Raw genomic sequence first — 26,365 nt, 5'->3', positions numbered from 1 at the left:
CCACCCCGACAGGATCACAGAGGCAGAGGGGAAACTAGTCTCTAAAGGGAGAGCAGACAGTGCTCGCCGGTCACACGCTGGCCTTGGGGACACTCGGCCATGCTGCTCTAGTTGACTGTCAGCTCTTCCCATGGATCTGGAGGCCCTGATACATGCTCTCAGCACGTGCTCCTAGACGGGCATCACAGAGAGGCTGCCATGTCCATCTGCAAAGCTCTCAGCAGTTCCCATCACTGGGTGGTTTTCCACGTCCATATATGCACATATGTATTTACGTATGTGTGCATATGTATATACATACGTGTGTCTATATGTATACACACACACACACACACACACACATATATACACTCATAGGTATAAACAATGACAAGAGAATGAAATCCTAACCCTTAGGACTAAGTTCACCGAGACTACTGGCTCAGAGCCCCAAGGGAGCTGTTTGGTGCTAACAGCAATAACTGATGTTTCTCAAAACCAAATAATACACAGAATTCAGAGCTCACCGAGTGTGTCCCGTCTGCCGTCTCACTGTTGAGTCCCAATCTCCCTCTGAGACACTAGGACGGCTCTCATCATCCCCACTGCTCGGATGAGGGAGACTGAGACTTGGCCCAACCCGCTGAGGCTCTAGATGGCAGTGCCCAGACGTTCCCCGCTACCCACTCCTGCCCCTCGGGGCTCCGCCGCCAGCCCACTCTCTGAAGTCAGGTAACAGCAAACACGGACGGCCTCTAGTAGTGCCAGACAGAGGCTACGTCATCAGACGCACCCCCGGGACAAGTATACGCCAAGCTGTGTCCCCGGTGAGGTGAGACCCCGCTAGGGCCCCTTGGGAGGCTTTAAAACTGAAGAGTAGCGGCCTGGAGCTGATAGCGGCCTCCGCACGCTGTGGCTGCTTGCTCTTCTCCCTCTTTTTCTTATTTGCATCAGGGAAAGCTGGGCCCTGCCACCCGGACAAGGAAATTTCCATTAAGGGACTGACTAAGCTGTGGATCTCCCCTGGGGCCTAAACACTGGTCCCTCCCCTGCAAGGGGGCCCTTGGAGCAGGGAGAGGGGCTGGGCCCGGCCTCCTCCCGCCTGTTACATGGGGTGGGGTAGCGCGAGGGGAGCCTTTGTTCCCCCCTCACTCCCCGCTGAGCCCTGGCATTCATCCCCCCGCTCCGGAGCCAGACATGGCAGCTCCTTTCAAGCCCCCAGAGAGAAGCAAAGCCTGGAGGAGGCGGTCCTTTCACGGGGACTCAGTTCCCAGGCCTTTGATCTCCCAGGCTCGCCCGCTGGGCCCCACCGGTGCAGCCCCCATAAGGCAGGCATTGTGACCCCTGCCCACCACGTCCACGCCGGGCGTCCCTCTTCAGGCCCCGGCACCCGAAAGCCCATGAATGCCTACTGGCCACAGAGACGAGTTACAGTCGAGGAAAAGGGCCCTCGCCCTGAGGGAGGCCACAATGGGGAGACATGGGTGGGAGGCCAGGCTTCCATGTGGGAGAAACCGTGCCCCACCCAGGCCAGGGCAGCAGCCTGGAAACTTGGGAAACCAGAAGGGTAGAAACACGGGCCTGGCCTCTGACAAATCAGCCTGGTTGTTTTTGTTTTCTTGGTTTTTTTAAAGATTTCATTATCTTCCTTCTCATTCCCACACTGCATCTGCCCGAGAAAAGTGACAGCTTTGGCAGGGAGGACACACACACACACACACACACACACACACACACACACTCACACACACACACTCACACACACACACTCACACACACACTCACACACACACTCACACACTCACACTCACACACTCACACACACTCACACACACTCACACACACTCACACACACAGTCACACACACTCACACACACTCACACACACTCACACACACAGTCACACACACTCACACACACACTCACACTCACACACTCACACTCACACACTCACACTCACACACACACACTCACACACACACACACACTCGCTCCACCACGGCCTTGGACTCATCTTTTCTCTCTGAAGCGAGCCTTGCGCATCCGCAGGGTGAGGCTTAACTCTCAGACCCATCGGCCTGGCCGGCAGGAGAGGGCCTGCCCTTGAGTCCCCACATCAACCTGCGTGGGCACGTGGGTGCAGTGGGAAGCCCCCTGGAAAACCACTTCTCTGGCTCTGCTCACCTACCCCACGCGACCCGGGGAACGTCTCTTCCCAACGCCGAGTCTGAGGCCACGAGAGCAGTGATTGCATGCCAAGCCCTTGCTCAGGGCCTGGAAAGTGACGAGCATTTGATAAGGGGTGGCTTTGGAGACGACAGTCCCAGCTGCCCTCGACCCCTCCCACCGAGTCAGGCCCAGAGCGGATGTGGCAAAGCCCCGCCGAAGGCCCAGGGACCTCTCACGTCCACTGCATCTCCTCAGCCTTCACCCCAGCCGGTCGTCATAACAGGCAGCTGCCTCTTCAACAGGCAGGAGAAATGTCATTGCCTCCAGCTGACTGAGGCCCGGAGACTCCTCTCTTTATCTAGAAAGGGGTGTCCTCGATAAGGAAGGGCACCTTCGCGGACTTGTTAGCCTTTTGGTATCCAGGGGTTCGGGATGACATGTCGGCCTCAGGTACCTCTTGGGCTAAGGAGCGTGCGGACAAAGGATGTTGCCTGGCGCGTCAGTAAACAAAGCGGTTGTGGCCGTCAAGCCATCCGCCACAGAGGCTGCCCCCAGAGGGGACGCAGGACGGAGAAGAGCAGGACACTGGCCCCAGAGAGTTAAGGGGGGCATCAAAGGGATGATTGCAGTGAGCCCTGACTCTTGCATCTTCCCATATGCAGAAAAGCACTAAATTCACTGACTTGAGACGCCTGGTTTTCTTTAACAGTATTCTTCCAATGTTCTGACTACCTGGTCTTTGTTGCAAAAACTTCTACATATCCTGGCTCCTCCCTTACCTCCTTGGAACGGTCCCTCAGAGCTCTCTGAGAGGCTGTCTTCTGCACTTAAGTCCTCAGTTTGTCCGTCGACTAAAACGTAATTCTCAACTTTCAGGTTGTATATTTTTTTCAGTCAACAACTGAGAGGGAAGGACCAGCTCCTCCGCTGCCCCTCAGTGAAATCCGTCACCTCCGAGGAGTTGACGGGGTGGGTGAGGTGCGCGTGGAGTGTGGGGAAAAGCTGGCAAAGTGCAAAGAGCTCGAGGCTTTGGAAGCCTGTCTCCGATAGCCAAGCGACCTCGACCTTCATTTGCCTCCCCTGTGCGTGGGAAGGTGGTATCCAGCCCACCCGCACAGTGCGCAGGATGTGGTCTGTGTCCCGGGGTTTCCCCTGCCATCAGCCACTCTACAACTCTAAGGCCCTCTCAGTTCCTCCAAAGCTTCACCCTCCTGCTCCCCGCCCTCCTCCCCACAACTCCAAAACCCTCCCAAAGATCCTTCCCTTTGCCTGAGACAGTCTTCCTTTGCCGTTTACTCAGCTAACTTATATTCATCCTCCAGGTCCCATTGCAGATACCACTTCCTCCAGGGAGTCCTCCCTGATTTCCCAGTCCAGGTGAAGTCCTCCTGCCATGGGCCCTGGACTTCCCCACTCAGAGCACTCGTACACTGATGAGTCATCATCTATTGCTTGTGACTTCCTCACCAGACCCTGCATCCCAGAGGGCAGGGATGGGTCAGTTTTGTCACAGATACGCCTGCAGTGCCTCACAAGGTGCCAGGGACAGGGTCTCAGTACACATTTGCTGAAATAATAATATAATAAAAAAATAATCAAAAGAAGGTCATTTCCTTCCCTCTCTGCCCCTACAGTGACAACGCCCCAGAGAAAAGGACTGTCCTTGGTATAAGAATAAAACCTCAGGCCTTTGGTTTATAATTTGATGAAAGTATGTTTTAGTCTTATTATAGCCGAAAAGTTGAAGGTATCCCTTCTTAGAGCAAGTCCTCACTGAATAAACTTCCAAATCTATTCTTGTTCCCGGCTCTAGGCCCAGCAGATGGTGGGGTCCGCGCCACGGCCTGGCTAACCCGCTGGCATCTTGACACCTGCCCGAAAAACTCGGGGGCCAGTTGCCGGGCCAAAGCAGGAAGGTGGCGCCCAGGCCTCCTCACAGGGAGGGCAGGGGACTGTTTTCCTTCAGCCGGGTGGAATGAGGGAGGGAGGGAGAGAAGGAGGGAGTGTGGAGGACCAGGCTCGGGCCAGCACCCTCGGATCTGTGGTGGCTGTGGTTATACTGGTGTCTGCAGAGAAGCATAAAGGGGGCCTGAACGCTGCGGCCGGCCCTGCCTTTTTCCTGCAGTCCTGAGGCCCAGGAAGGGGCGGGAAGCCTGCTGGAGGCTGCTCCTCCCTGCTTTTCTTTGAAGCTCAGCTAGGTCTCCATTCAAGCAAGAAGAGGGGGCAAATGGTTCCAAATGTGGGGACTCCCTTTCCACCTCTGCACCTGTCTACGGGTGCTGGTCACTCCAGCCCCAGGTACAGACCCCGCCCATCCATCTAACATATATATTTTTTTGAGTGCTACTGTATGCCAGGCACCATTCTGGATGCTGGAGATAGAACCACAAAAGGTTCATGCATTTGGGGGATTTTCATTTCAGAGGGTAACTGAGCCATATCTTTTATGATATTCTGTAGCTGTTTTCCCATATGGTCTCACTGAGAGAAGGAACAGACCCAATTCATCTCTAGATTCGCCAGAGTGACTAGTACAGAGCCTGAATGCTAGCTTTACAGCCACTGAAAAAGGCCATAACGGGATCTGTCCCCCAGGCCAGGAGCCCCTGTCCTTGGTGTGAAGGCCCTGGCGGTAACTATAGAAATGCAGTGGGCAGCCAGCAGCTGTATCTCCAGCCACACACACAATGAGCTGGCTTTACATTCTGAGCTGCTTTCAAAGGGAAATTCGTAACTGGTGGTTTCTCCACTCCTGGGCGGATGGGGCGCAGTAAGGCAGTTTCTGGTATGAGATACAGGAAAATTAACATCACAGACACCGAAAAAGATCAAAGCCACCGATCAAAGATGCGGACCAACCAAGCGCCACCACGGACATATGGCAACAGTGCCTTGGGAGGAACTGCCAAGAGGGGAGGTTACTGAGACACAGGCCAGCGGGAAACATGAGCGACGGACACGCAGAGATTTGCACGACCCACGTGGGAAGCAAAGGGCTTGGCGTATAATCGGGGCTCGGGAAAACGTAGCTGGCACCACTGCCACGGAGGCTCCTGGCAGCTTGAGAGCCGTGCCCCTTACCCAGCGTGTACGTGGGGCCTGAGACGCCGCGGTCCTCGCTGATGCCGAGGAAAGGAGAAACCACCTGCTTCACCAGCTCCTCCAGCTGCAAATAACCCTCGCTCGGGCCTGTGGGCTCGTGAACACTCTGGAAATAAACACCCAAGAGAGACAAAGGTCAGTCAAAGTCACGATGGCCAGCGGATTCTGACTGCCCTCCTACTATGTTCAAGGCAGGCCGCACCCTTGTGGCTGAAAGGAAGGACAGCCAGGACTGAAGCCTCAGGCACTTGTCATGGGTGGCGGTGATGGTCGCTGCTGCACACGGAGGGCAGGGCGCCCGTGGCCTCTGCGGTTGGACCCCGCCCCGAAGCAGGGCCCTTGGGACCTGGCCCCACCCCAGCTCCAGGGCTGAGGTCTGAATGGTTCCCACCCTCACTGTCATAATGACTGTTTCACACCTGGCGCACAGGCGCAGAGGCCTTCCGACACCCTCATCGGCTGCCTTTTACACACGAGGAAAGTAAGACCCAGGGAGCTCATGTAAGTTGCCCAGGGAGACACAGCTGGAAAGTGGCAAAAACCTGGGTCTGGAACACACGCTGTCTGGCTCCAAGCCCCTCTTACTGCCCCTTGTTAACTAGCTAGAAAAGAAAGGGGGACAGAATATGGAGAAGTCCAGAGCAGTAGAAGAAAGGGAGTGTCACTGTGGAACTAGACACACATTTAGCACCAAGATGAAGGATCAGTGCAAAAGCCCAGCGCGACAGGGGTCCTCAGAGCCAAAAGGAGCCAGAAAGTCCCCAAGGTTCTCTAGAAAAGCAGCAAACTCCAAGGGGATTCAGTTTCTCACTGGAAAGGCCTGGAAGCCACATGCCCACGTTGAGGGGCCGCAAGGGAGCAGAGACAAGGCTCTGCGGGCGCTATGCTCATCCCAAAGCGTTGTCCCATCAAATCCGCAACACGGAATCGATTTTCTATCACCCTCACTTGAAAAGTGAAAACTCTCCACTGCACTGGAGTTTTGCAGGCTGGGCCATGAGGCGGGAGGGGCCAGTCCTACAGGCTGGAGATCGCGGGGTGAGGTGCAAGCCCCCAAGGAAACTGGCTGACGTGGTCCCTCGTGAGCTCCATCACCGGGAGAAGGAGGGGGCTGGGGGTGGTGGCAGGGAGGGGGAAGCTTAAAGAAACACAGAGGAGGCTGAGGAGGGTCTACGGTGCAGGGGACTTGGGAGTTAGGGCTGGGAAGGGCTTGGAAAAGAAATGAAGAGAAAATGCAAGTGGGGCTGCCTGGCGCTTGAAGGGGGTGACGAAGGGGAGACGACTCGGTGGTTTTTCACGCCCCCGGGTTCCGATACTGCTTAGCGGGAGCTGAAGCATTGGGAAAGGCCAGCAGCGGAAATAAGATGCTTCACACACAAATCTGCCCGAACGGGAGGGGAGCCTTATTCAGGCCCCCAGAGACCCACCCCACCCCCGGCCTCAAAAGTAGACCAGTTTCAGCCCCAAAACCACCTTGGTTGGGTTTCAGAGCCGAGGAGACTTTTTTTTCTCATTTTTTTAATGCCTTGATATTTCTCTTCTGCCTTCTCTCCCTAAGCCTCTCCCCCTCTACAATTCCTAAGCACTAAACAGAGAGGGAAGACAGAATAAGGAAGAGAGGAAGGAGGCGGCAAGAAAATGCTTAACTAACAAATGCATTGATTCGGAGCTGGATGGTTTTCTCCCTGGGCTGAGACCTTGACTTGCACACGGCCCTCTAGGAGGGAGCTGCCCTCAGCCCTTGGCCTGGCTGCTGGACAGCCTACGTATGTGCAAGGCCCAGTGCAAGAGGAAAACGTGCGGCTCCTGGTTCACACATCGTGAAGCGTTTCCCAATGGCGACAGGAGAGAATTAAACCAAGCACGGGGCCCTGCTGAGACTGGGGGCCCCGGGGGCCGGCCCGGCGGGGAGCACACCTGCTTGGCTTGGCAGGTCCCCGAGGAAGGGACCATTCTAGGATGGTCTCAGACCTGTCCGCCCCTGCCAGGGGGAAGCAGATCTCCACAGTGGTCAAAATCTCTGGTTCAGCCTCTTCCTGGACAGCCTAAGGACAGGAGCTCGTGGCCCACAGCAGGGAAGTTTGAACCCCTTGTATATTTTGGGGAGGGAGGGGTTTGTTCCGGGACATTTTGGAGAAGCACTGGAAAAGGGAGAGATGGCCTGAGAAATGGCTCTTTTCTCCTTATGAGTTAGGCAGGAAACAACCAGCCCCAGATCTCATGGCGCTGTGGAAAGTAGGGGCCCAGGGAGAGCAGAGCAATTCTAACTACCAGGGCCTAAATTTCCTGCAGCGGGAACGGTCCCAGGGCGGTACAACCTGCACGTTCCATTCAGATCCAGAAGCTGCCGCCCCTGCCTCCCAAGGAGCTGGACGTGGACTGGGGAAAACCTGCCTTTGTCACTGTCGCACTCCTGCCTCTGGCTTCCTAGCTCCCAGAGTGTAGAAGGACACGGACCAGGGAACCAGTCCCAGGAGGCCCTCGGGGAAATGCCAAATGTCCTGTGTGAAAGAGACCATCTCAGAAGCTCATGGGGCATCTCCAAGTACCCTGGGAGACTGCGGGAGGGGAGGCAGTGGTAGCCGGGAGAGGCTAGGTGGGAAGGTACAAAGAGCAAGAGCTGGAGAATGGGTGACAAATCCAGCTCTCTTACAAATCAGTACGTGACCTTGAGTTAGTTTGCCTACCTCTCTGAACCTTCATCTCATCTGTGAAATGGGAAAACAGAGACTGTTTCCTTGCCCGACTTCCCAGAATATAAATGGCAACGGAAGTGTGGAAGCCCAACTTTCCTTTCCTAACCTTCCTCTCCGAATCCCAAAGGCCTCCTTTTCTAGACTCCTTCTTCAGGACCCAAGCCCTATTTTATGCTTCCCAGACCTGAGCTGCATACGCATACTTTTCTATCCCCATTCCTTCTCCTTCCTTTTCATAAAAATACTTGACCTGGTATTCTAGCCAATGACAGCCCCCCTCGTTCTGTTAGGGAACTCTTCCTCCTCTCTGACCTCAGGAGAGGAGAAGAAGGCCCAGAACGACGGCCCAGCTAGAGAACCGGAAGAAAACCGCAGCTGGTGGGGAGGGAGAGATGGGGGGTTCCACAGCTGACGTTCCACCCCTACCGAGACGGCAGCCAGGGATCCTCACCAGCCTGACCAAGAATGAAACTCTCTTCCCTGAGCACGGGCTCAGAGCTGAGGCTGCGGCATCTGAACTTGGTACCGAGGTTGGAGAGGCACAGCAGCCACCTTTTGGGGGATGTCCTTAGGCCACAAGCCTTGTTTCTTGGAACTGTGCACCCCTATCCATAGAACTGGGCTCCCGGAGGCCATGACTATTCTATGTGATCCTACTGAAGGTCACAACCAATTGCGCAGAAGGGAGTCACGTAGCCCGAGCTGGGCCGATCGGTCTTTCCCCTGAGTGTGCACAGTTCTAAATCTCGCTACCTCGTGCTGCGGGACCTCAGGCAAACACACACACTTCCTGGGTTTCAGTCTCCTCATCTGTAACATGGCACTAACAATAGTGTCCAGCTCATAAGGTTTGGATTATTTGATTCAGAAAGCAACACGCTTCAAGTGCTCGGCCCATGCCTGGCAGGTAGCCGGGACCCAGCCAGGGTTAGCTCACCTTCCTATCGTTGCTTTAGAATAGGGATTAAGAGGTGCTAGGCAGCCACATGGCTCATCTCTTGGTGGAAACATGCAAGCCGTGGGATGCCACGTGTGTCGGTGAAAACCAAAGCACTGAATGCAACTCTGCAGGGGGGGGGGGGGGGAGAGAGAGGGAGGGAGGGAGGGAGGGAGGGATGGACCAAGTCCAAGAGGGTCAGGAGAGGCAGCGTCAGAGAGAAGCCAGGTGGACCAGATAGGAGTAGAGACCAGTAAGTGGAGAGAGGCTGGCAGCTTTGTGGCCTGACGTGGTCTCACTTGTGGCTGTAGCCCCTGAGGACCTTTCCTGTGGGTTCCTGGTCTGGCTTGAGCTGGGATGCAGTGGGTTCTGGTCGTAACTTACAAGTCGAGGCTCCCTGACATGACAGGATGGGGGAGAAGGGTGTCCACTCCTTGAAGGACGGGACAGAGCCGCTCTTGCCCCTGCCGGGATCCCAGCACAGCGCCAGGGACCTTGACGGTGCACAGTGGACACACAGCAAGTGGACAAATGAACTGGAACGCGAGCGATGACACTAAAGGACGCTAAACTGAGCCAGGTGCTCTGGCCACAGGGCCCTTTTTCCCCCGCAACCTGCGGCGCTGTCTCCGCCCGGCCTCACCTGCAGGATGAGCAACATCTGGACGACGGACGAGGGCAGCTGGGGCTGGGCCAGCAGCGGCAAGTCACGCAGCTGCACCTTCAGCAGGACCAGGTCACGGAAGCCCAGCAGGGAGATCTGGCGGATGGTCAGCTCCTGGCCCTGGCAGGAGAGAAGCAGCGTCGGGAGGTCAAGAGATCTGGCAGGATCTGCCACCAATCACGTGGGGGCCAGCAAAACAAATGGATGGCTGTGGGGGAACGAGGTGTCTACAAGGCCCGGCGGGCTGTCAAACAGTCAAAACAAGTGGCCCCAGTCCTTCAGAACAAAAGCTTCATTGACGATGAGGTGTGACTCGCTGATTCGAAAAGATCCATGCACCCCAGTGTCCATAGCACCATTATTTACAACAGCCAAGATGTGAACACAACCTAAACGTCATAGACAGATCACTGGATAAAGAAGGTGTGGTGTGTGTACATAAATACACACACACACACACACATGCACAAAGGAATACTACTCAGCCATAAAAAGGAATGAAATTTTGCCATTTGTAACAACTTGGATGAAACTGGAGGGTGTTACACTTAGTGAAATAAGTCAGACAGATAAAGACAAATGTTGTACCTTATCACTTATATGTGTAAATCTAAAACATAAAACAAACTAATGAATATAACAAAACAGAAATGGACTCATAGATACAGAGAACAAAGTAGTGGTTACCAGTGGGGAGAGGGAAGAGGGCAGGGGTAACACAGGGGTAGGGGATGGAGAGGTACAAACAACTAGGTATAAAATAAATAAGCTACCAGGATATATTGTACAGCACAGGGAATATAGCCAATATTTTATAATAACTTGAAATGGAGTATAATCTATAAAAACACTGAATCACTATGCTGTACTCTATTGTAAACTAGTATTGTAAATCAATTATACTTCAGATAAGGTGTCACTCAACCTGCCTGGATGACCCAACGGTGACGCAAGACACACACGGTGGGGGCTGTTGCTAGTGGCCAGGAAGGAGGAAGATGAGGAGAAATGAGAGGGAAGGTCAACAGCGCCTCCCTACAGCGAAGGCTGCTTCCTCGGCTTCACCCATCCAATGCTTGCTCGCCTATCATATGCCAGGCAAAGAAGGAAACAGAGGACCTGTTAGACTCTTCTGCAAATGCAAGAAACATAGGAAGAAAAATCACTGGGAAAGTAGAAGAAAGGGACTTGTTCAACCGTGTAGGCTGGGGGCAGAGGCTGAAAACAGTAACTAATCTTCGTTAAGAGCCGACGCTTACTAAGCTCTGACCATGCGCCAGCCTTGACTCTCAATATCCTAGATGTAATCCTCACGACCACCTCTGGGATAGATACTACTCTAAAAGCCGCTCCACGGATGAAAAGCCCTGCACCCAGAGTGACAGGAATTTACCCGAGATACAGCTGGATCTCAAACTTCAACTATTTGATTTTAGAGCTCCTAAAGTTTCCCAAAACAGAAAGGGAAAAGGAGGGCCCATTTCCTGGACTCTCCTTTGCACATATACGTACATACAGCACACAACAAAAATCTCCTTGGCAGAGGCGAGGTATCACTAGGGTATCATCCCGAAGACGACATAGCGTCCCATCCCTCAAGTTGACCAAGGTCTAAGGAAGTTTTGCACTTCCTGCAACCCCTTAGGGTTTCACAGAAACACGGGCAAGAGTGATTTTGCCATCCCCGCATATCCCCCTACCCTGGAGTCCCAAGAGATACACGCCCCCCACGCTTCACAGGCTCAGCTTAACCCCTCCTTGACTGCCTTCCCCAGCCACCTCCAATGTCAGTGCCCCCCCCCCTTTTCCCAAAGGTCCTACAGTTTCTGTTCTTTGCACCACAGCCCAGCACTCGGCACTGACTTTCCGTCTCATAGGTACCTGTGCCCGCGCTTCATCGCCAGGACTCCTTTCGCTTCACGAGACAGAAAAAGGCAGGCAGGGTTCCACAGCCGTGAACACAGCGGGCACACAAACGCCTTGTGCAGTGAGGAAGCAGGTCTCACACAGACACTTACACGGCGAGTGGTGAGGAGGACCCGCCGGACTAACAGACACCTCTGGGGGTGTTACCACCAGGAGTGAGAGTCCCTAACTCAGGGCTTCTCAAAGTGGGGCGTCTGGACCAGCGGCAGCACTTGGGAAACGGGGGAGGGGGGGGGCAGACAGGTGCAATAGCAACTCTGGCCACAGATCTTAGACTTTTTCAAGAGAAGCGGGACAGTATCATCCTCAGACTCATGCAACTGGGCTCCTGCCTGGATGTGAGGCTAAGAGGGCCCCCTCTTGGCCCTCCAATGACTGTATGGGGCCACGCCCACTCAGATCCCTCCCCCACCATCCTACATCCATTTGGGTATCCGCACCTTGGAGTTCCCTGCCCAAGTGGTCCTAAGGGGGACCTAGGTCTACACCCCCTCTCCAGTAGGGCTGCCAAAAGCAGAGGCTGTCCAGTGAAATTTGAATCGTTTTTTAGCATAAGTATATCCCCAATACTGCATTATTCAGTGTTTATCTGAAATTTAGCTCAGCATCCTGTATTTTGAGTTGCAAAATCTGGCAACCCTACCTCCCTGGTGTGTCTTCTTAAGGCCCACTGTTGGCCGAGGAGTGAGTATTGCAGTGAAGGGAGAAGTCTGTGGATACAGGGAGTGAACCATCCACATAAATGCTCCGAATCCTCCCCCAGGGGTGCAGGGTGGAGCTGAGGACGAGATGAAAGGAGTGTGATGCGGGCCAGACCCTTCTACTGGAATCGTTAGGGGCAAACCTGAACCGAGGACCAGACTCTGAAGGCATAACCTCCCAATTTTAAAATATGTGACATGCGTTTAAAAGAATTCCAACTTCCTGTAAAATACCACTCAGAGCAAACGAAGCACGTGGGCCCTTACCTCTGGTACAAGGTAACTCCCACCTTTGCTAATGGCTGTATTACTGCAGCGCCTGTGCCCGCACTTCAACAAACCTGATTAGATACGATGTCTTAACCGCAGTGGGAGAGGCGCTCATGAGCACATAGCAGCATAAGCGTATGACAGAGACATATATTTTGGAGAAGAATATTTATTGGTCCGTCTGCCTGAGCGGCTGTCCGTTCTGACCAGGCACTGACCAGTCCTGCTATGCGCCCCTTCAGGAAGGTGGAGGGAAACCAACGCATGTGGTAGAATGAGCTGAGCTCACAGAGTAAGAAGCATACTCGGTTTTACTCTCAATCCCTCATTCTGCAGGAGGTGAAACAGAGCTGTGCCTGGAAGCAGGAAATGAGTTTGCCCAAACCCAGCTACTGATTCCAGGTCCCCAGTTCTTTCTGCGACATCACGGGCCTTCTCGTATTCAGGAATCCCTTACTAAGGGCAAGGAACATTGTCCCTTTCCCTCAATTTGGGAGCCACAGAAAACAAGCCGGAAAATCGTGCTTCAAAGAAGGGGGTGGAGAAAAGAAAGAAAAGGAAAGAAAAAGTCTCCTTCCCCCATCTTCCCTACTTCTGAAAGGTAAGAAGAAACAAACCACTCCAAGAATATACAGACATACTCAGAACCAAGGGGGAAGAGAACGCCTACAAATTGCTGGGTATGCAGGCACTGTTGGTTGCTTGAGGTTAGATGCTGAGTATAGAACAGAGAGGCCTTCCAAAGATGTCCGAGGTCCTGAGCCAGCTCAGGCAGCACCCAATCCCCTGGTTTTCCCCCATTCGCTGGCAGGCCCCAGGGGGCAAAGGCCAAGGAATAAGACAGACTGCCCAGACCGGCAGGAGGACGTCCCCCAGTAAGACTGACCTGAACTGGATAGAATATTGCCTGCAGGGTGGGGAGAGTCTCAGTGAAGAAGTGGTCCCAGACTTCAGCCAGAACCTCAATGCGATTTTCACCTACATGAGGGCGAGAAGATGGGAGGGGAGAAAGAAAGAAAAGAACTTGGTCATTACTTGCAGGAGAGGCCAGGAGACAGTTCCACGTCAAATGGAGCATGGGACGGTCGTGAGAGGAAGCTCATTACCTACTTTTGACCCAGAAGTGTTACTACAGTAAACATGGGATTGGATGGGAAAACACGACCAAAAATATGCAAATATGCCTTCTCTCCCTTAATCCAGAAAAGGGAGCTGAATTTTGAAAAGCACTGCTATCGTCACGAGAATGGTTACAACATTATCAGGCCCTGTGCTAGATTATTGATCTATAAGCTATCTCATGAGTAGACACTATTACCCCATTTTACAGCTCAGACAGGCCAGGTATCTGGGCTCAAAGTCACACAGGCAGAAAGCCAAGCTGGGATTCCAGAAACCGTGATCTTGCCCATATAATCCAGAAAGATCATGTGCATGGTTATGAATTATTTTGTTTTTCATAATCACTAAGACACTGGCTTTTCGGTCTAGATTTGAGCTGTCACTTGAGAGAGACGGAAAGAAGGCTTAGAAACTATCACCTCCACCCACTGTAACCGGCAGGGCATTATTCTCTGAACAGTCACCTGCAAAACACGGGACCCACCTCCTGATGCTATGCCTACCCTCATCCCCCAGATCAGGAAGCCCGAGCCCTGGCCAAGCTCCAGCCCCAGGCTAGATGGACATAGGTCACCCAGTGCCACCAGAAGGCTGTTCCCCTAGGGACTTTGCACCTGCAGGAAAGGCAGGCGCTGGCCGAGCAGAGCCTGCACGGTGGCTGCTGTTTAATGACCTAGATAACAGAGCTGACTGGGCACTATCTCTGCTCAGCTGAGGCAGGGAAACTGGGTCAGCCAAGATTAGACCCTGAGAGGTGCATCTGGCAATGCACGGCCAGTTCCACTGAACTGATCTTGAAAGATTCATTCAGTGTTGTCCATCTATTAATTTAATGGACAACAAAAGCAGTGTCTGGGAAAGAAAACAGAACGAGGGCGTGACTAGCAGCTAGCAGGGCCAAAGCTGTGCAGATTTTGAAAGGTCAGAGTGAAATACACTGGAGAGAAATGCAAATCCACAGCACCCTGTACTTTCCCTCACTGTGTGCTAATTACGCATTGTTGGAATCGCTCATTTACTTCTTTCTCTGTCTCCTCCACTGGAATGGGAGTGAGGGCCCCAGCCCTGTCTGTCCTGCTCACCATTCTATTTCTAGCACTTAGCCAGACACATCAGTAAATCAACGTTTGGAAATCTTTAAATGAACGAATGGCAAGTATTAAGCGCATAGGTTTTTGCAGATACTAGGGCTGCTGAGTCAAAGGAGGTTACCTCTTAACCCAAATATGGGATAGGACAGAGCAGGACTTAATAGCGAGCTCCAACACTTTCCTTTGCTCTTAGATAAAGAAACCACAGCACAGACAACCTGGCTGGGGAGAGTCTGCTTCCTTCTTCTGTGTCTTCATCCTCTTCCGTGTTCCCCTTGTATGTGACTTTTATTTCAGCCCCTCACGCTCACCATGCCCCCTCCATGCCACAGGACCTTTGCACGTGCTAGTTCCTTTGGCTAGACTGTTCTCGCTCTCCTCTCTTGGCCTAACGTACATCTGTTTATCTTAGTATTTTCAACTCCAGCATTACTTCCACAAGAAAGTCTCCCCCACTGGCCAAATCCCCCTATTATGGATTGTATTCTTAGTACTTGTCCCAGTTTGGGGTTTTATATCTGATGGTGATTTGATTAATACCTGTCTCCACTACCAGGTAGTGAGGGCCTCGAGGACCTGTAATCCTATGAAGTTTTGTTCACCACTGTGTCCCCAGCACCTAGCAAAGTACCTGGTAAACAGTAGATCATCAGGGACTTCCCTGGCGGTGCAGTGGTTAAGAATCCGCCTGCCAATGCGGGGTATACGGGTTCGAGCCCTGGTCCGGAATGATCTCGCACGCCACAGGGCAACTAAGCCCGTGCGCCACAACTACTGAGCCTGCACTCTCGAGCCAGTGATCCACAACTACTGAGCCCGTATGCCACAACTACTGAAGCCTGTGCGCCTACAGCCCATGCTCTGCAACAAGAGAAGCCACTACAATGAGAAGCCCACTCACTGCAACAAAGAGTAGCCCCTGCTCGCCGCAACTAAAGAAAGCCCGCGCACAGCAATGAAGACCCAACGCAGCCAAAAAAAAAAACAAACAAACAAAAGTAGATAATAAATGTCTGAATGCATGCATCAATCACCATTCTCTTTTCAAAGGTAGGCTAGTTCACTGCAGGGAAGAGGTCAGGAAGTCAAGAGGATGCTCTGAAATGTTCGGGCATCCTGGTGCCTAAAACCAAGGTGAATCCCAACACCCGGAGAGTGTATCTCAAAGGAGAAAAGGCTATGCCAGCTCCTTTACCGATGGCCCTTATCCTAAGTCTTCCGCCATCACAAAGACAAGCAGAGGCCCTCCGGACTGGAAGGAAGTGACAGAGAAGCCTGCTCCTCGGGGCTGGTGCCTACTTGCTCCCCTTCCCCTCCAAGATGCAATACTCATCAGCAATGCAGGCATCCTTCAACCTGGCAGCAGGAAGGCGCCTCTCCTGGGAACCTGGCTCTAACCGCCCGCTGCAAACTTCAGAGAGGAGTGGAGGTTTTGGCAAGTGTTCGGAGAAGAACATCAGAGAGACACAGGCTAACAAAACAGAGTAACCCTGGGAAGAAAGAGTGAAAGGAAGGAGGTGACTCCATCTCCAAGAACAGCCCACAAGTCAAGGCCTTAGCCCCCTGCAAAGATGAAAGGGGTTTGGATGGGAGGTTCTAGATGACTGTCCTATAAAAACTGTCCTCTAGCTGCCATAGAAGTTTAGATCACCAGAGGTATATAGAATAGGTATGAGAAACTTCTTTAAAGCCAAGGTCACTAAAGCTCTAGAAAAGATTACGCAAAGTAACAAGGCATATTCTGTCCACGGAAGAGCACCATATAATGAGGGGCTACCTCTGTCCCTTCTGCAGCTGTCAGACAGAGTGGATGTGTACAAGCCGGGTCAATAAAGTGAAGGTTGATCAGTGATAGGATGCATCCAAAACTCTATTCTATAGCAAAAGAATCCTTTTATCCAAATAAAATCTTTCTTGGAGTTATAACACACAAAATGAAAAAGTAGAGATGTTCTGTTTAAAGATGTGAAAGACCCTTACAGGCTCCCACCTGCCCCTTCACTGTGCAGAAAGAACCTTGCCACCCAGACCCCAGGACAAGAAGGGACCCAGCAAGAACATCCCGGCCCACTGCTCTCTAGTCACGCTTTGGGGCAGAAACACAGAACCAACCGTGGACGCCCTTTGTTTATCCCGTCTAGCTCTGCGCCTGAGTCTGCACTCTGAACGTAGCTATGTTAAGTGTCACTTGGATGACAGACAGTCCACTTTCCCTTTTAAGGGTCCCTGACGCTCTGGTTTTGCTCAGCATCTCTTTCATGATTCTGGCCTTCCGCACTTCCAGGAGCACGGAATAACTCCAAATGACCTGCTACGATGTGGCCAAAGACCGGGCAGGCGGCCGCCTTCCACACTGGTGTACTAGCCTCACTCCGACATGCAAAAGGGCCACGAAGCTCTTGTCAAAGCCAGTCACTCAAAAATAAGGCCTCGGGTTACTGGTATCTCTTAAGGTTGAAAAAAATCTCAACGTAGTTGCATTTGAGGGAAACAAGGCTGCAGGTTCAGTCAATTCTTGAATAGACAGAGGTTCATTTCAAAGCTCTCATTTTCCAAAGGTTTGGTGAGCACTCACTGTGTGCTGGGACCTTCCAGTGTCAATGTCCCATTTTTCTTCCGACTTTGTCTTTCCAGGAGACACTTCACTGGACACAAGTGTCTCTCCCAGGGAAGGAGAAGAAAAAACGAATGACCTACTGCCTGATAAGTGTGAATCTAGAAGTAAACGTGACCTACAGATGGAGGGCTCTAGGCTGGAATAGGAAGAAAAAGAAGGAACCAGTTTGCTTACCTACTGTGTGCCAGGTATGGAGCTATGCCAGTTATACTCCCTACGATCCCTAGTCCCATTTTATCATTTTTTAAATTATTTTAAAAAACCAAGGCTCAGGGCTTCCCTGGTGGCGCAGTGGTTGAGAACCTGCCTGCCGATGCAGGGGACACGGGTTCGAGCCCTGGGAAGATCCCACGTGCCGCGGAGCAACTGGGCCCGTGAGCCACAATTACTGAGCCTGCGCGTCTGGAGCCCGTGAGCCACAACTACTGAGCACGCGTGCCACAAAGACCATGCTCCGCAACGAGAGGCCGCGATAGTGAGAGGCCCGCGCACCGCGATGAAGAGTGGCCCCCGCTTGCCACAACTGGAGAAAGCCCTCGCACAGAGACGGAGACCCAACACAGCCATAAATAAATAAATAATTAAAACAAACAAACAAACAAAAAAAAAACAAGGCTCAAAGAAACGAGAAGCTTGCCAAAAGTCACCCAAGAAGTAGGTGGTAAGCTGCATCGGGATCCACAGCGATGGGAGCTGAGATCAGCCTAGGTGGAGTCACGCGGTCCGCGGACCCTTGCGTTTGGCCACCTCCCAGATCCACTCAGTGCCTTTCTGTCCTGTCAGCTTGACTCTAACATCTTTTTTTTTTTTTTTTTTTTTTTGTTTGCGGTACGCGGGCCTCTCACCGCTGCGGCCTCTCCCGTTGTGGAGCACAGGCTCCGGACGCGCAGGCTCAGCGGCCACGGCTCACGGGCCCAGCCGCTCCGCGGCACGTGGGATCTTCCCGGACCGGGGCACGAACCCGCGTCCCCTGCACCGGCAGGCGGACTCTCAACCACTGCGCCACCAGGGAAGCCCGACTCTAACATCTTTTTAAGGCTGGGAAATGTTTCTCTGTTCATTAAATCACCCCTGTCCCTCAAGTGCGTTGGCCTCCCGCCATGCACCACCTCAAGCAACAGTATTATACAAAGCCCGAAAGGAAATAGCCTGGATCAAACCAGGGGGAACGGCGCGGCAGGATCTGCAGTGTAAGTTGTCCCTTCAAAGGAGACCACCAGCATGCATCCCATGAAAACCCCCCTTGACGGGGTCTCCAAAGAGGCCACCCTAATTCCCCCTCAGTTCCCCAAACCCAGTCTGACTTGCACTGCTGGGTGTGGCTGACTCAGGCGGAAATGCTGCCCGCTGGCTGGAGAAGGGGCAGCCGGGGCGGTGCACGCGCTTGCAGCCTGCCTCTCTCGGACAGAAGCGTTCCAGCTCTCCAGGCAGCAGAGGCTGAGTCAGAGGCCCGCCGGCCGGGGGCTGCCTTGTACTTGCCTTCACACAGCTTGATCTTCTCCTCCACAAACAGCAGTCCTTTTGCTAGAAGCTGGTTCTGCCGAAAGAGAACAAAGGACACAAGAGTTGGGCTATTTCACTGCGTGACAAAGCCAGATCCACTCCCCGGGGGCGAGGGCCCAGGGATCCAGGCTGAGGAAGCCTTCTATCCTCTAGGAAGGCCGAGGCTTCTGGAGGCGTCAGTGAGACAGCGCGAAGCAAAGGAAGGAGATGAGAGCCAAACCCAAGTGTCATCCCCGTCCCTCCCACCAGGGGATGGGCTGCCCCGAGCTTGGCTGAATTCTCTGGAAGGACTAGCGTAGACACCCAATGTCCTTCAAGCCCTTCATGTAAAACTCAGAAAAGGGAGCATGGAGGCAATGGGAAATTATGCAGAAATCATGGATTTTTTTAAATATAAATGATTTTTTACAAAAATAATAAATCTCTCACGCTAGCATGAAAGAGACTGCCCGCAAGATTTTAAGCAGCAGCGAGTGTGCGTCCGTCAGTGAGCGTGTGCGTGGGAAAGTTGTGGAAAGAGGGAGTAAGAGGAAGTCCCTTTGCAATTACAACTAACAATTGCTGAGTGTTTTGCATGTATCAGAGGGTTTATATTCTTCAGCTCATCTAATTCTGACCCTCCCAATAGTCCGGTCAAGTTGGTGCCATTACCCTGACTTTACTGATGGTCGGGGAAGAGGCTGGAACACAGGACACGGAGCTGGTCTTCCTAGCTCCACAAGCCATGTTCCGCCCGCTCTGCTTTGCTGCCTTCCAGCAAGTCCTCCCACCCAGACCCCCCCTTCCCTCAGAAGGCTACAGCTGGTCCCACACGACGCGGGCAGCCTCTCCAAAGGTCACAGAAGCTCAGAGAGTAAGGACGCCTCCCCACTCACCTCACATCTTTAGATTAGCAAAGGCCTCTGCTTATAGGGTAGGGGGCACACAGAGGTATATACCCTACCCCAAACCTAATGCATTTCTTAGCACTCTCTTTTATAAAACCCTAAAACCCTGTTACAGTGATGATGAGAGCATACACAGCAGAGAAGAAAGAACCTGGACATCAGACAGGGGTTCAAGTCCCAGCTCAGCTACTTTCTAGCTGTGTGATCTTGGACTTCATTTCCCTGAGTCACGAGTCCCTCATCTACAAAATGGCATCACAACAGCAATATCATAAAGTTCTTACAATAATTAATCATTATAAATACACACACACACACACACACAAACACACACGGTGTTTTATGTTCCCAGTAATTAGTGGAAACGGGTAGTGATGACAAGAGTTGCTCTTTTAGCCCAACTATCTTCACAAAAGGAGTAGGAGGTAGAGTCAGTAATGAATGGACCTACATCAACTATATTAAAGTATTTGATCAAAGGTACTATCACATTCCTGTGACTAATACATATACACCAAATTTTATAGATCCTATTAAAATTCACAAGCTATAACCTAATTTAAAAAGTAATTGGCCAGGGCTTCCCTGGTGGCGCAGTGGTTGAGAGTCCGCCTGCCGATGCAGGGGACGCGGGTTCGTGCCCCGGTCCGGGAAGATCCTACATGCCGTGGAGCGGCTGGGCCCGTGAGCCATGGCCGCTGAGCCTGCGCGTCCGGAGCCTGTGCTCCGCAACGGGAGAGGCCGCAACAGTGAGAGGCCCGCGTACCGCAAAAAAAAAAAAAAGTAATTGGCCACCATTTAGTTTCAAGATGGAACCCCAACTCAAAGTTCGAGTGACATCCTATAGGGGTCTACCAACTCTGTTAAAGGAAAAAAAAAATCAATTCCTTTACTAGGAATCATGGAACAGACAGGTACTTAAGTGAAACTCTGTGTTCTCTACCTTCTAGCCAAGCACACGCATCCCTGCAGCAAGAAAACACCACAGCACCAAACTGAAACGATCCAAATCAAGACTTTGTGCCAGCTGAGCTGGGCAGGAATGGATGGTGGAGGTGTTTCCAGATGGCAGTCACTCCCCCTGAATGGTTCTGAGCAAAAATCCCAATTGAGGTCTGAAGTGTCTGCCCGGGTCCCTTTCACTGGCCCAGATGAGGGCTCAGGGAGTCCCCTTGGCACTCCGCGCGAGGACTCCTGATGCACTGTGTCCTCTGTCACCACCTCTACTGCCAACACTGACCCCTCAGCCTTCGTCCAAAACATCTACAAACCCTCCTTAATTTCATGTTTTGGAGATGCGCCTACAAATGTAAGAGAGACTCCTCTCTACGATGCGGGCTTCATAATTTTGTTCCATCACTGTAATTATCTACATTTTAAAGGTATGGGGGGCTAACCCATACCACTGAGAGAAACAAAAGCCTAGTCCAGGTTACATCATGAGTTAATAATGGAAATTAATTCAAACCCTATATCCTATGTGTTAGGATTTTAGGTCCTTAGGAGTGAGGACCACTTACTTTAGTCCTCCTGGATCTCAGAACGGTGCCTAGAACATGGTAGAAGCTAATAAATATTGCGTATATATTGCCTGTTTTGATGCTACAGACCATTCTTTGGTTTTAAGAAATCAAGATAAGAGATAGAATATTTGTAAGAGGAGAGAAAGTGATATAGGTCCTTAAAATTCGAATACCCCTATGCATTTGTACATCTTGCTCTTATTTTACAAATGGCATTTATTTTCATTTGATAAAAACTACTTTGCATCTTAAGAGACAAACTTTAAAAAGCGGCCTAGGTTCTCCTTCCTCCTCTTTTCTATGTCTTCCCCCTTCAAAGAGACATTTGGGGCAAAAAAAATATTTTTTTTCAAGGAGAAGAAGTTATTTGTGTGCTGTGGAGAAATGGAAAACATTCATTTTAAAATTTCTCATGATACATGGCACAGAAATTCTGTAGCTTAGACCAAAATAACAGTAACAAAAACTTAAAAGGGGCCTTAAGAATCATCTAGTCATTCTCCCCTCTCCCCAGCCCTGTGGTCCAAATCAATCGGTCACATACACTTTCAATAATTTTTAGGTGGACATCTTTTCCAGGAAGCTAAAGCACCTTTCAAAAAAGCATCTTGAAAATGTTTACACCCCTCCACTTTGTAGATTTTGCTCTTCTTTTACAGTTGAATAAACTGCAGCTCGAAGTACGGTCTCCATCTTTTATTTGGCACGTGCTAAGTGAGTTAGGATCTTTGGCACCAGCCTGGCTCACAGCCCCGCTTCTCTGGAGAATCACCCGCCACCAGCGCAGTGGTGCTGTGCCCCATCTTGCACGCTCGAACCATTTGAACCCAGCCTGCATCTTCCGCTCAGCTGATTGGCTTGGTGCCTGCCCTCCATCCCACCTGGCTCTCAAACTGAGCCAATCATTGTCTCCCCTTGGAATCTGTACTCACACAGGCCCCCTATGCCCCAAAGGGCCCTGTAATCCTGAGGGCCTGGTGCTCTGAAGGGCCTCATGCTTGGGGTTTAATGCTCTGCACCTGCCATCCTCACTTCTTAATAGTTTTAGCTTTGAATCTGTGTTTTGGAAGTGAAGCCTGCTGGGGAAACGGAACACACCCCAGGGGCTCAGTCTCCGCTCACTCATGGTCCTGCCTTCTCCAGTCACCCCAGGAGGGGTTTTCAGGCCCTGTTGCTCTGTGGCACATTGGGGAGAGGCCTGGCGGTGGCAGCCCCTCCCTGCCCTGGGCTGGCAGAGCTCTGGCTTGAGTGCTCATGACTCAGCTGGGGGCCCCTCAACCACCCCTGAGCTATGTACCGAGAGCACGAAGGTTACAATCTCTTGGGGGCCCCCGTGTCCAGGACGGGTTGTGGCCACAGGTCCATGGGAAGGGGAGTGCCTTCCTCACCCCGGTGGGAGCCACATTTGCAATCTGCACTGGGCCCTGCCAATTACGAAGCCCACCCTGTCTGCTGGTCACTTCACCTAAGGACACGCCAACTGGACATCTGTGGGACTTAGAGGCTGCTGAGACCTAAAAAAAAGAAAGAAAAAAGAAAAGAAAACCAGCCTCGATTTAGGCAGCTATCTTGCATTGTTTGTCTTTCGAAGCGTCTGTTCCCTCTGGCCTCCCCTGCCAGTATTCCCAGCCCCAGACAAACGCCCGACTCTAGCAGGTGCTGAGAAAATGTATGGGAACAGAGTTGGAGAAGCTCCTGACTTGTCTCTTGTCCTATTCCCTGCCTGATGGCACCAACCGCATCCCCTCCCCAGCCCAAAGGCCTCAAGCCAAAAAACATTCTACGAGTTAACATTACAACTAGCTAACATTACTAGTTACATTCAATAGCAGCCACCTAGGAAATGGGCCCATCGTCAAGTAACGCAGCCCCCATAAATGAACTTGGATGGGGAATACACAGCACTCTAAGGAAGTGGCAGAGGATGTGGAAGTAAAAAATAGCTGACCTATCTGTTTCTATTAAGACATCGAAAATGGGCTGCCAACAGAAGAACAAGGCTCAAAGGAAAAACGCAAAAAACAAGGATGTCTGTGGAAAGGCATCCAAAACCATGCAGCCTTCAGCGGGTTGGAAAGACCGAGCTCATTCTGGGTAATCACAGAGGGTGGGCAGGACGAGGTGAGGAAGGCAGAGGAGAGGGTGGGCCGCTGTGGTCCAGGGCTTGTCAATGTCAACCACATGCATCTCCAGTCAAGCAGGCTCCTCCTCAACCCGGCCAGAAGGACTCAGGAAAATGGGGAACCAACGAGCTAGGGTGTGAGGAGGAGGATGCTATTCCCACACAAGGTAGGAATTCTGTAAATGCTTAAGGCTGCTAGCTACCTGTCGCTTCTAATGCTTTAGCAGTGATGATAATAATGAGAATACAAAGAATGACGGTGGAGTTTTTTATTGGTTTTTACTCTTTGTCAGGCACTGTATTATACCCTTCTCATGCATTATCTCACTTTACCTTTGCCACAAACCTATCCCCTTTATATAGATGAAGAAACTGAGGTTCAGAGAAGCAACTAGCAAATGTGAGACCAGAATTTGCACCCAGGTTGGCTGGAATCCAAAGCCCAAATCTTTCCTCCAGGATATTCCTCTGGTTTACTTCAACAATGATTTAAAAAATACTAAGGTGAACAGCTATCATTCATTCACTGCTCACTTTTTGTACAAAGCACTTGATGTACGTCATCTCATCTAGTAACTGCATCAACCTTTTGAAGTAGGTACTATGATTACAACTAGATTACCACTAAAAGACTGAGGTTCAGAGAGGTTAAGTAACATGCCCACAGTCACACAGCCAGTAAGCGTTCTAGCAAGGACTGGGATCCAGACCTTCCTGGCAGAAAGGCTGGTGCTTTTAGGCATCACACTCTTCTGCCCTATCAGTTGGAGAGGTTTTCAATGCCCTTGCCCACAAGGGAAAGTAGATGAGATCCATTCGGTTCAGATACTGGGGGCAGCTGGCTTGGCAATTTCAGGTCATGTAACTGGGTTCCACCAAAGCTTCCATCCAGCTGGGTCATTGCTGCTGCCCAATCCTGCTACTAGCTTCTCAACTTCCGCCTCTCCAAAAGCACTTTCCTGGGGTCTCCCTCTCCACTACCATACGTGATGCCTGGCAAGGCATACACCTGGCTCCCAGGTGGATGCTATTCCCAAATGAGACATTCTTTCCCAGCCCAGAGGTGTCTGGCAGCATGTCACTGCCTACTGAGAACTTGGATTAACCAATAATTCCATCCTAGGCATTTGTTTCCAGGGACAGCAATGTCTGCAAAAGTTGCTGTTGTTGGCACCAAGCCAGTGATGGAAATCACGGGCCACCTCCATTTTTTTCTCTTCTGTAACTTTGAAAATACAGCCATCATCTCTTAGGATGTCTACATTTCCTGTGAACCTGGATGCCTTCCTAGATAAGCAACAAAAAGTCTTATAAACACAACTCACCCCCAGGACCAGAGAGTTCTTAATAAACCAGTCCTGGGGTATGTGTGTGTGTGTGATGAGACCAGAGAGAAAGCCCCAGATGGGGAATGAAGAAAATTTGAAACTTGGTACAAGTTTAATCTTCATTTAGCACCATTTCACTGGTAAAAGGGTAAAATTCACTAAAAGGGTGAATTTGGGCTTTTTTCAAAGTTATTTTACAAGGAAGCAGGAAAATAGTCCCATGTCTGTTTTGCTGGATACTAAAAAAATAACGTAAAATAAAATTTAAAAGCACTGAAATTTCTCTTCTCTGGGGTTTTCAGGGAATATCTTCAGGACATTTTTAACATGTAAAGTATAATCCAAAAGATTTTCTTCTGTGGCCAGATGGCCTGGGTTTGATCTCCACCCTACCTTTTACTAGCTGTATGATTGTGGATAACCTTCCTTCACCCAGGTTCGGCTGCAGTATGTGCTTTTAAACGGTAATAATGAAATTTTCGTCATCAGCTGTCAGGAGGAACACATGACTTAGTGCAGGAAGGATGCTTAGAGCAGTTCTCAGACTTGACCGCACATGAGAATGACAGAGGACTTGCTAAAACACAGGCTGCTGGGCTGCAGTCCCCTCAGTTTCTGACTCAGTTCATCTGAGGTGGGGCCTGAGAATTTGCTTTTCTGACACATTCTCAGGTGATGCTGAAGATGCAGGTCCAGGGAGCACACTTTGAGAACCAACCACTCAGAACTGTTGAACAATGCGTGGCACATAAATGCTTGAAAATGTTAGCTGTTGTTATAAGGATGGTTATTTTTGTCTTCCTTATAGCTGTGAAACAGCCTCCAAGAAAGGTCGCCCGTGGCTTTCCTAGTCTAACAAATATTTCTCAGACCTCCCACCTCAGTCTTTACTTCTTGTGGCCACTGAGTTGCTGGATGTTTCCACTTTTCCAGCATCTACCCCTTCCTTCCATCCCTTCCCCCAATGGTTCCCTAAACCTGTCTCCTGCCATTTCCGGCCTAGTCTACTTGGAAGTCACCCAATTTCATCCATAATGGGTTCCTGAAAACACATACCCATGTGGACCTAGACACTTACATGATATCAGGGGGAGTTCTGTTCCCACAGAGCCAAAAAGGATCATAAAATCCCTAATTCCACCTCATTTTCAGAGCTACTCTTCAGGGGATATATTTGCAGCATTTGGTACCTACATGTTCCCTCCTTAACAACTGAATGTGTAATAACCTCAGTCCAATGAGGCTGAAGAGTTGCCATTTCAGCATACCCATTGACTTCCATCCTTCTCTCAATTATACTAAGATCTGTGGTTATCAATTTCAAGACTCATTTGTCCATTTATCTTCATAAAATTGCAGGAAATTCCAAGAAAAATATTCAAATAATTGCATAAAACTCAAATAATTGCCAAGGAGATTAAGTATGGCAAAGAGGGCAGGCTGAAGCATCCAGGGGTCCTCCTGGCAGCCCCCAGACTAGCACCTCTTCTCTGCCCTCTCAACAGCCAAGGGGAGCTTTAAGCCACCGCAATGTTCACACACTCCCCAAGGCCTCTCTTCCAAGCACTGGCCAAATCCAAGATGCAACTCGTAACGACCTTCTCACCTAAAGACATCATCCTCTCCCCTCTTGCTTGTCTTCTCACTGGAGCCCAGCTCCTCTTGTTCAAAGCCCCTCTGTATACTGGCCCCAATTTTTTTTTTGGGGGGTCCGCGGGTCTCTCATTGC

At 51.2% G+C, this 26,365-nt stretch overlaps 1 protein-coding gene across 10 annotated transcripts in view; it reads right to left on the bottom strand.

Moving 5' to 3' along the window:
- Positions 1 to 26,365, bottom strand: part of LOC131759290 (proline-rich protein 5-like) — a 214,089-nt gene that overhangs the window by 81,373 nt on the left and 106,351 nt on the right. For 8 of the 10 annotated variants that reach the window (XM_067036994.1, XM_067036998.1, XM_067036999.1 and 5 more), the window contains 4 exons: positions 18,753 to 18,810; positions 13,330 to 13,421; positions 9,526 to 9,666; positions 5,229 to 5,355 (listed from right to left, as the gene is read on the bottom strand). In XM_067036994.1, the coding sequence (XP_066893095.1) occupies positions 5,229 to 5,355; positions 9,526 to 9,666; positions 13,330 to 13,421; positions 18,753 to 18,810 (418 nt within the window). Of the gene's footprint in view, positions 1 to 3,397; positions 3,715 to 5,228; positions 5,356 to 9,525; positions 9,667 to 13,329; positions 13,422 to 18,752; positions 18,811 to 26,365 lie in introns of those variants that run through there. The other 2 variants (XM_067037001.1, XM_067036996.1) reach the window with 2 other exon arrangements.

This window comes from Kogia breviceps, chromosome 7 (assembly GCF_026419965.1).
Source record: "Kogia breviceps isolate mKogBre1 chromosome 7, mKogBre1 haplotype 1, whole genome shotgun sequence".
Lineage (NCBI taxonomy): Eukaryota > Metazoa > Chordata > Mammalia > Artiodactyla > Physeteridae > Kogia > Kogia breviceps.
This window is presented reverse-complemented; position numbering and strand designations above follow the sequence as displayed.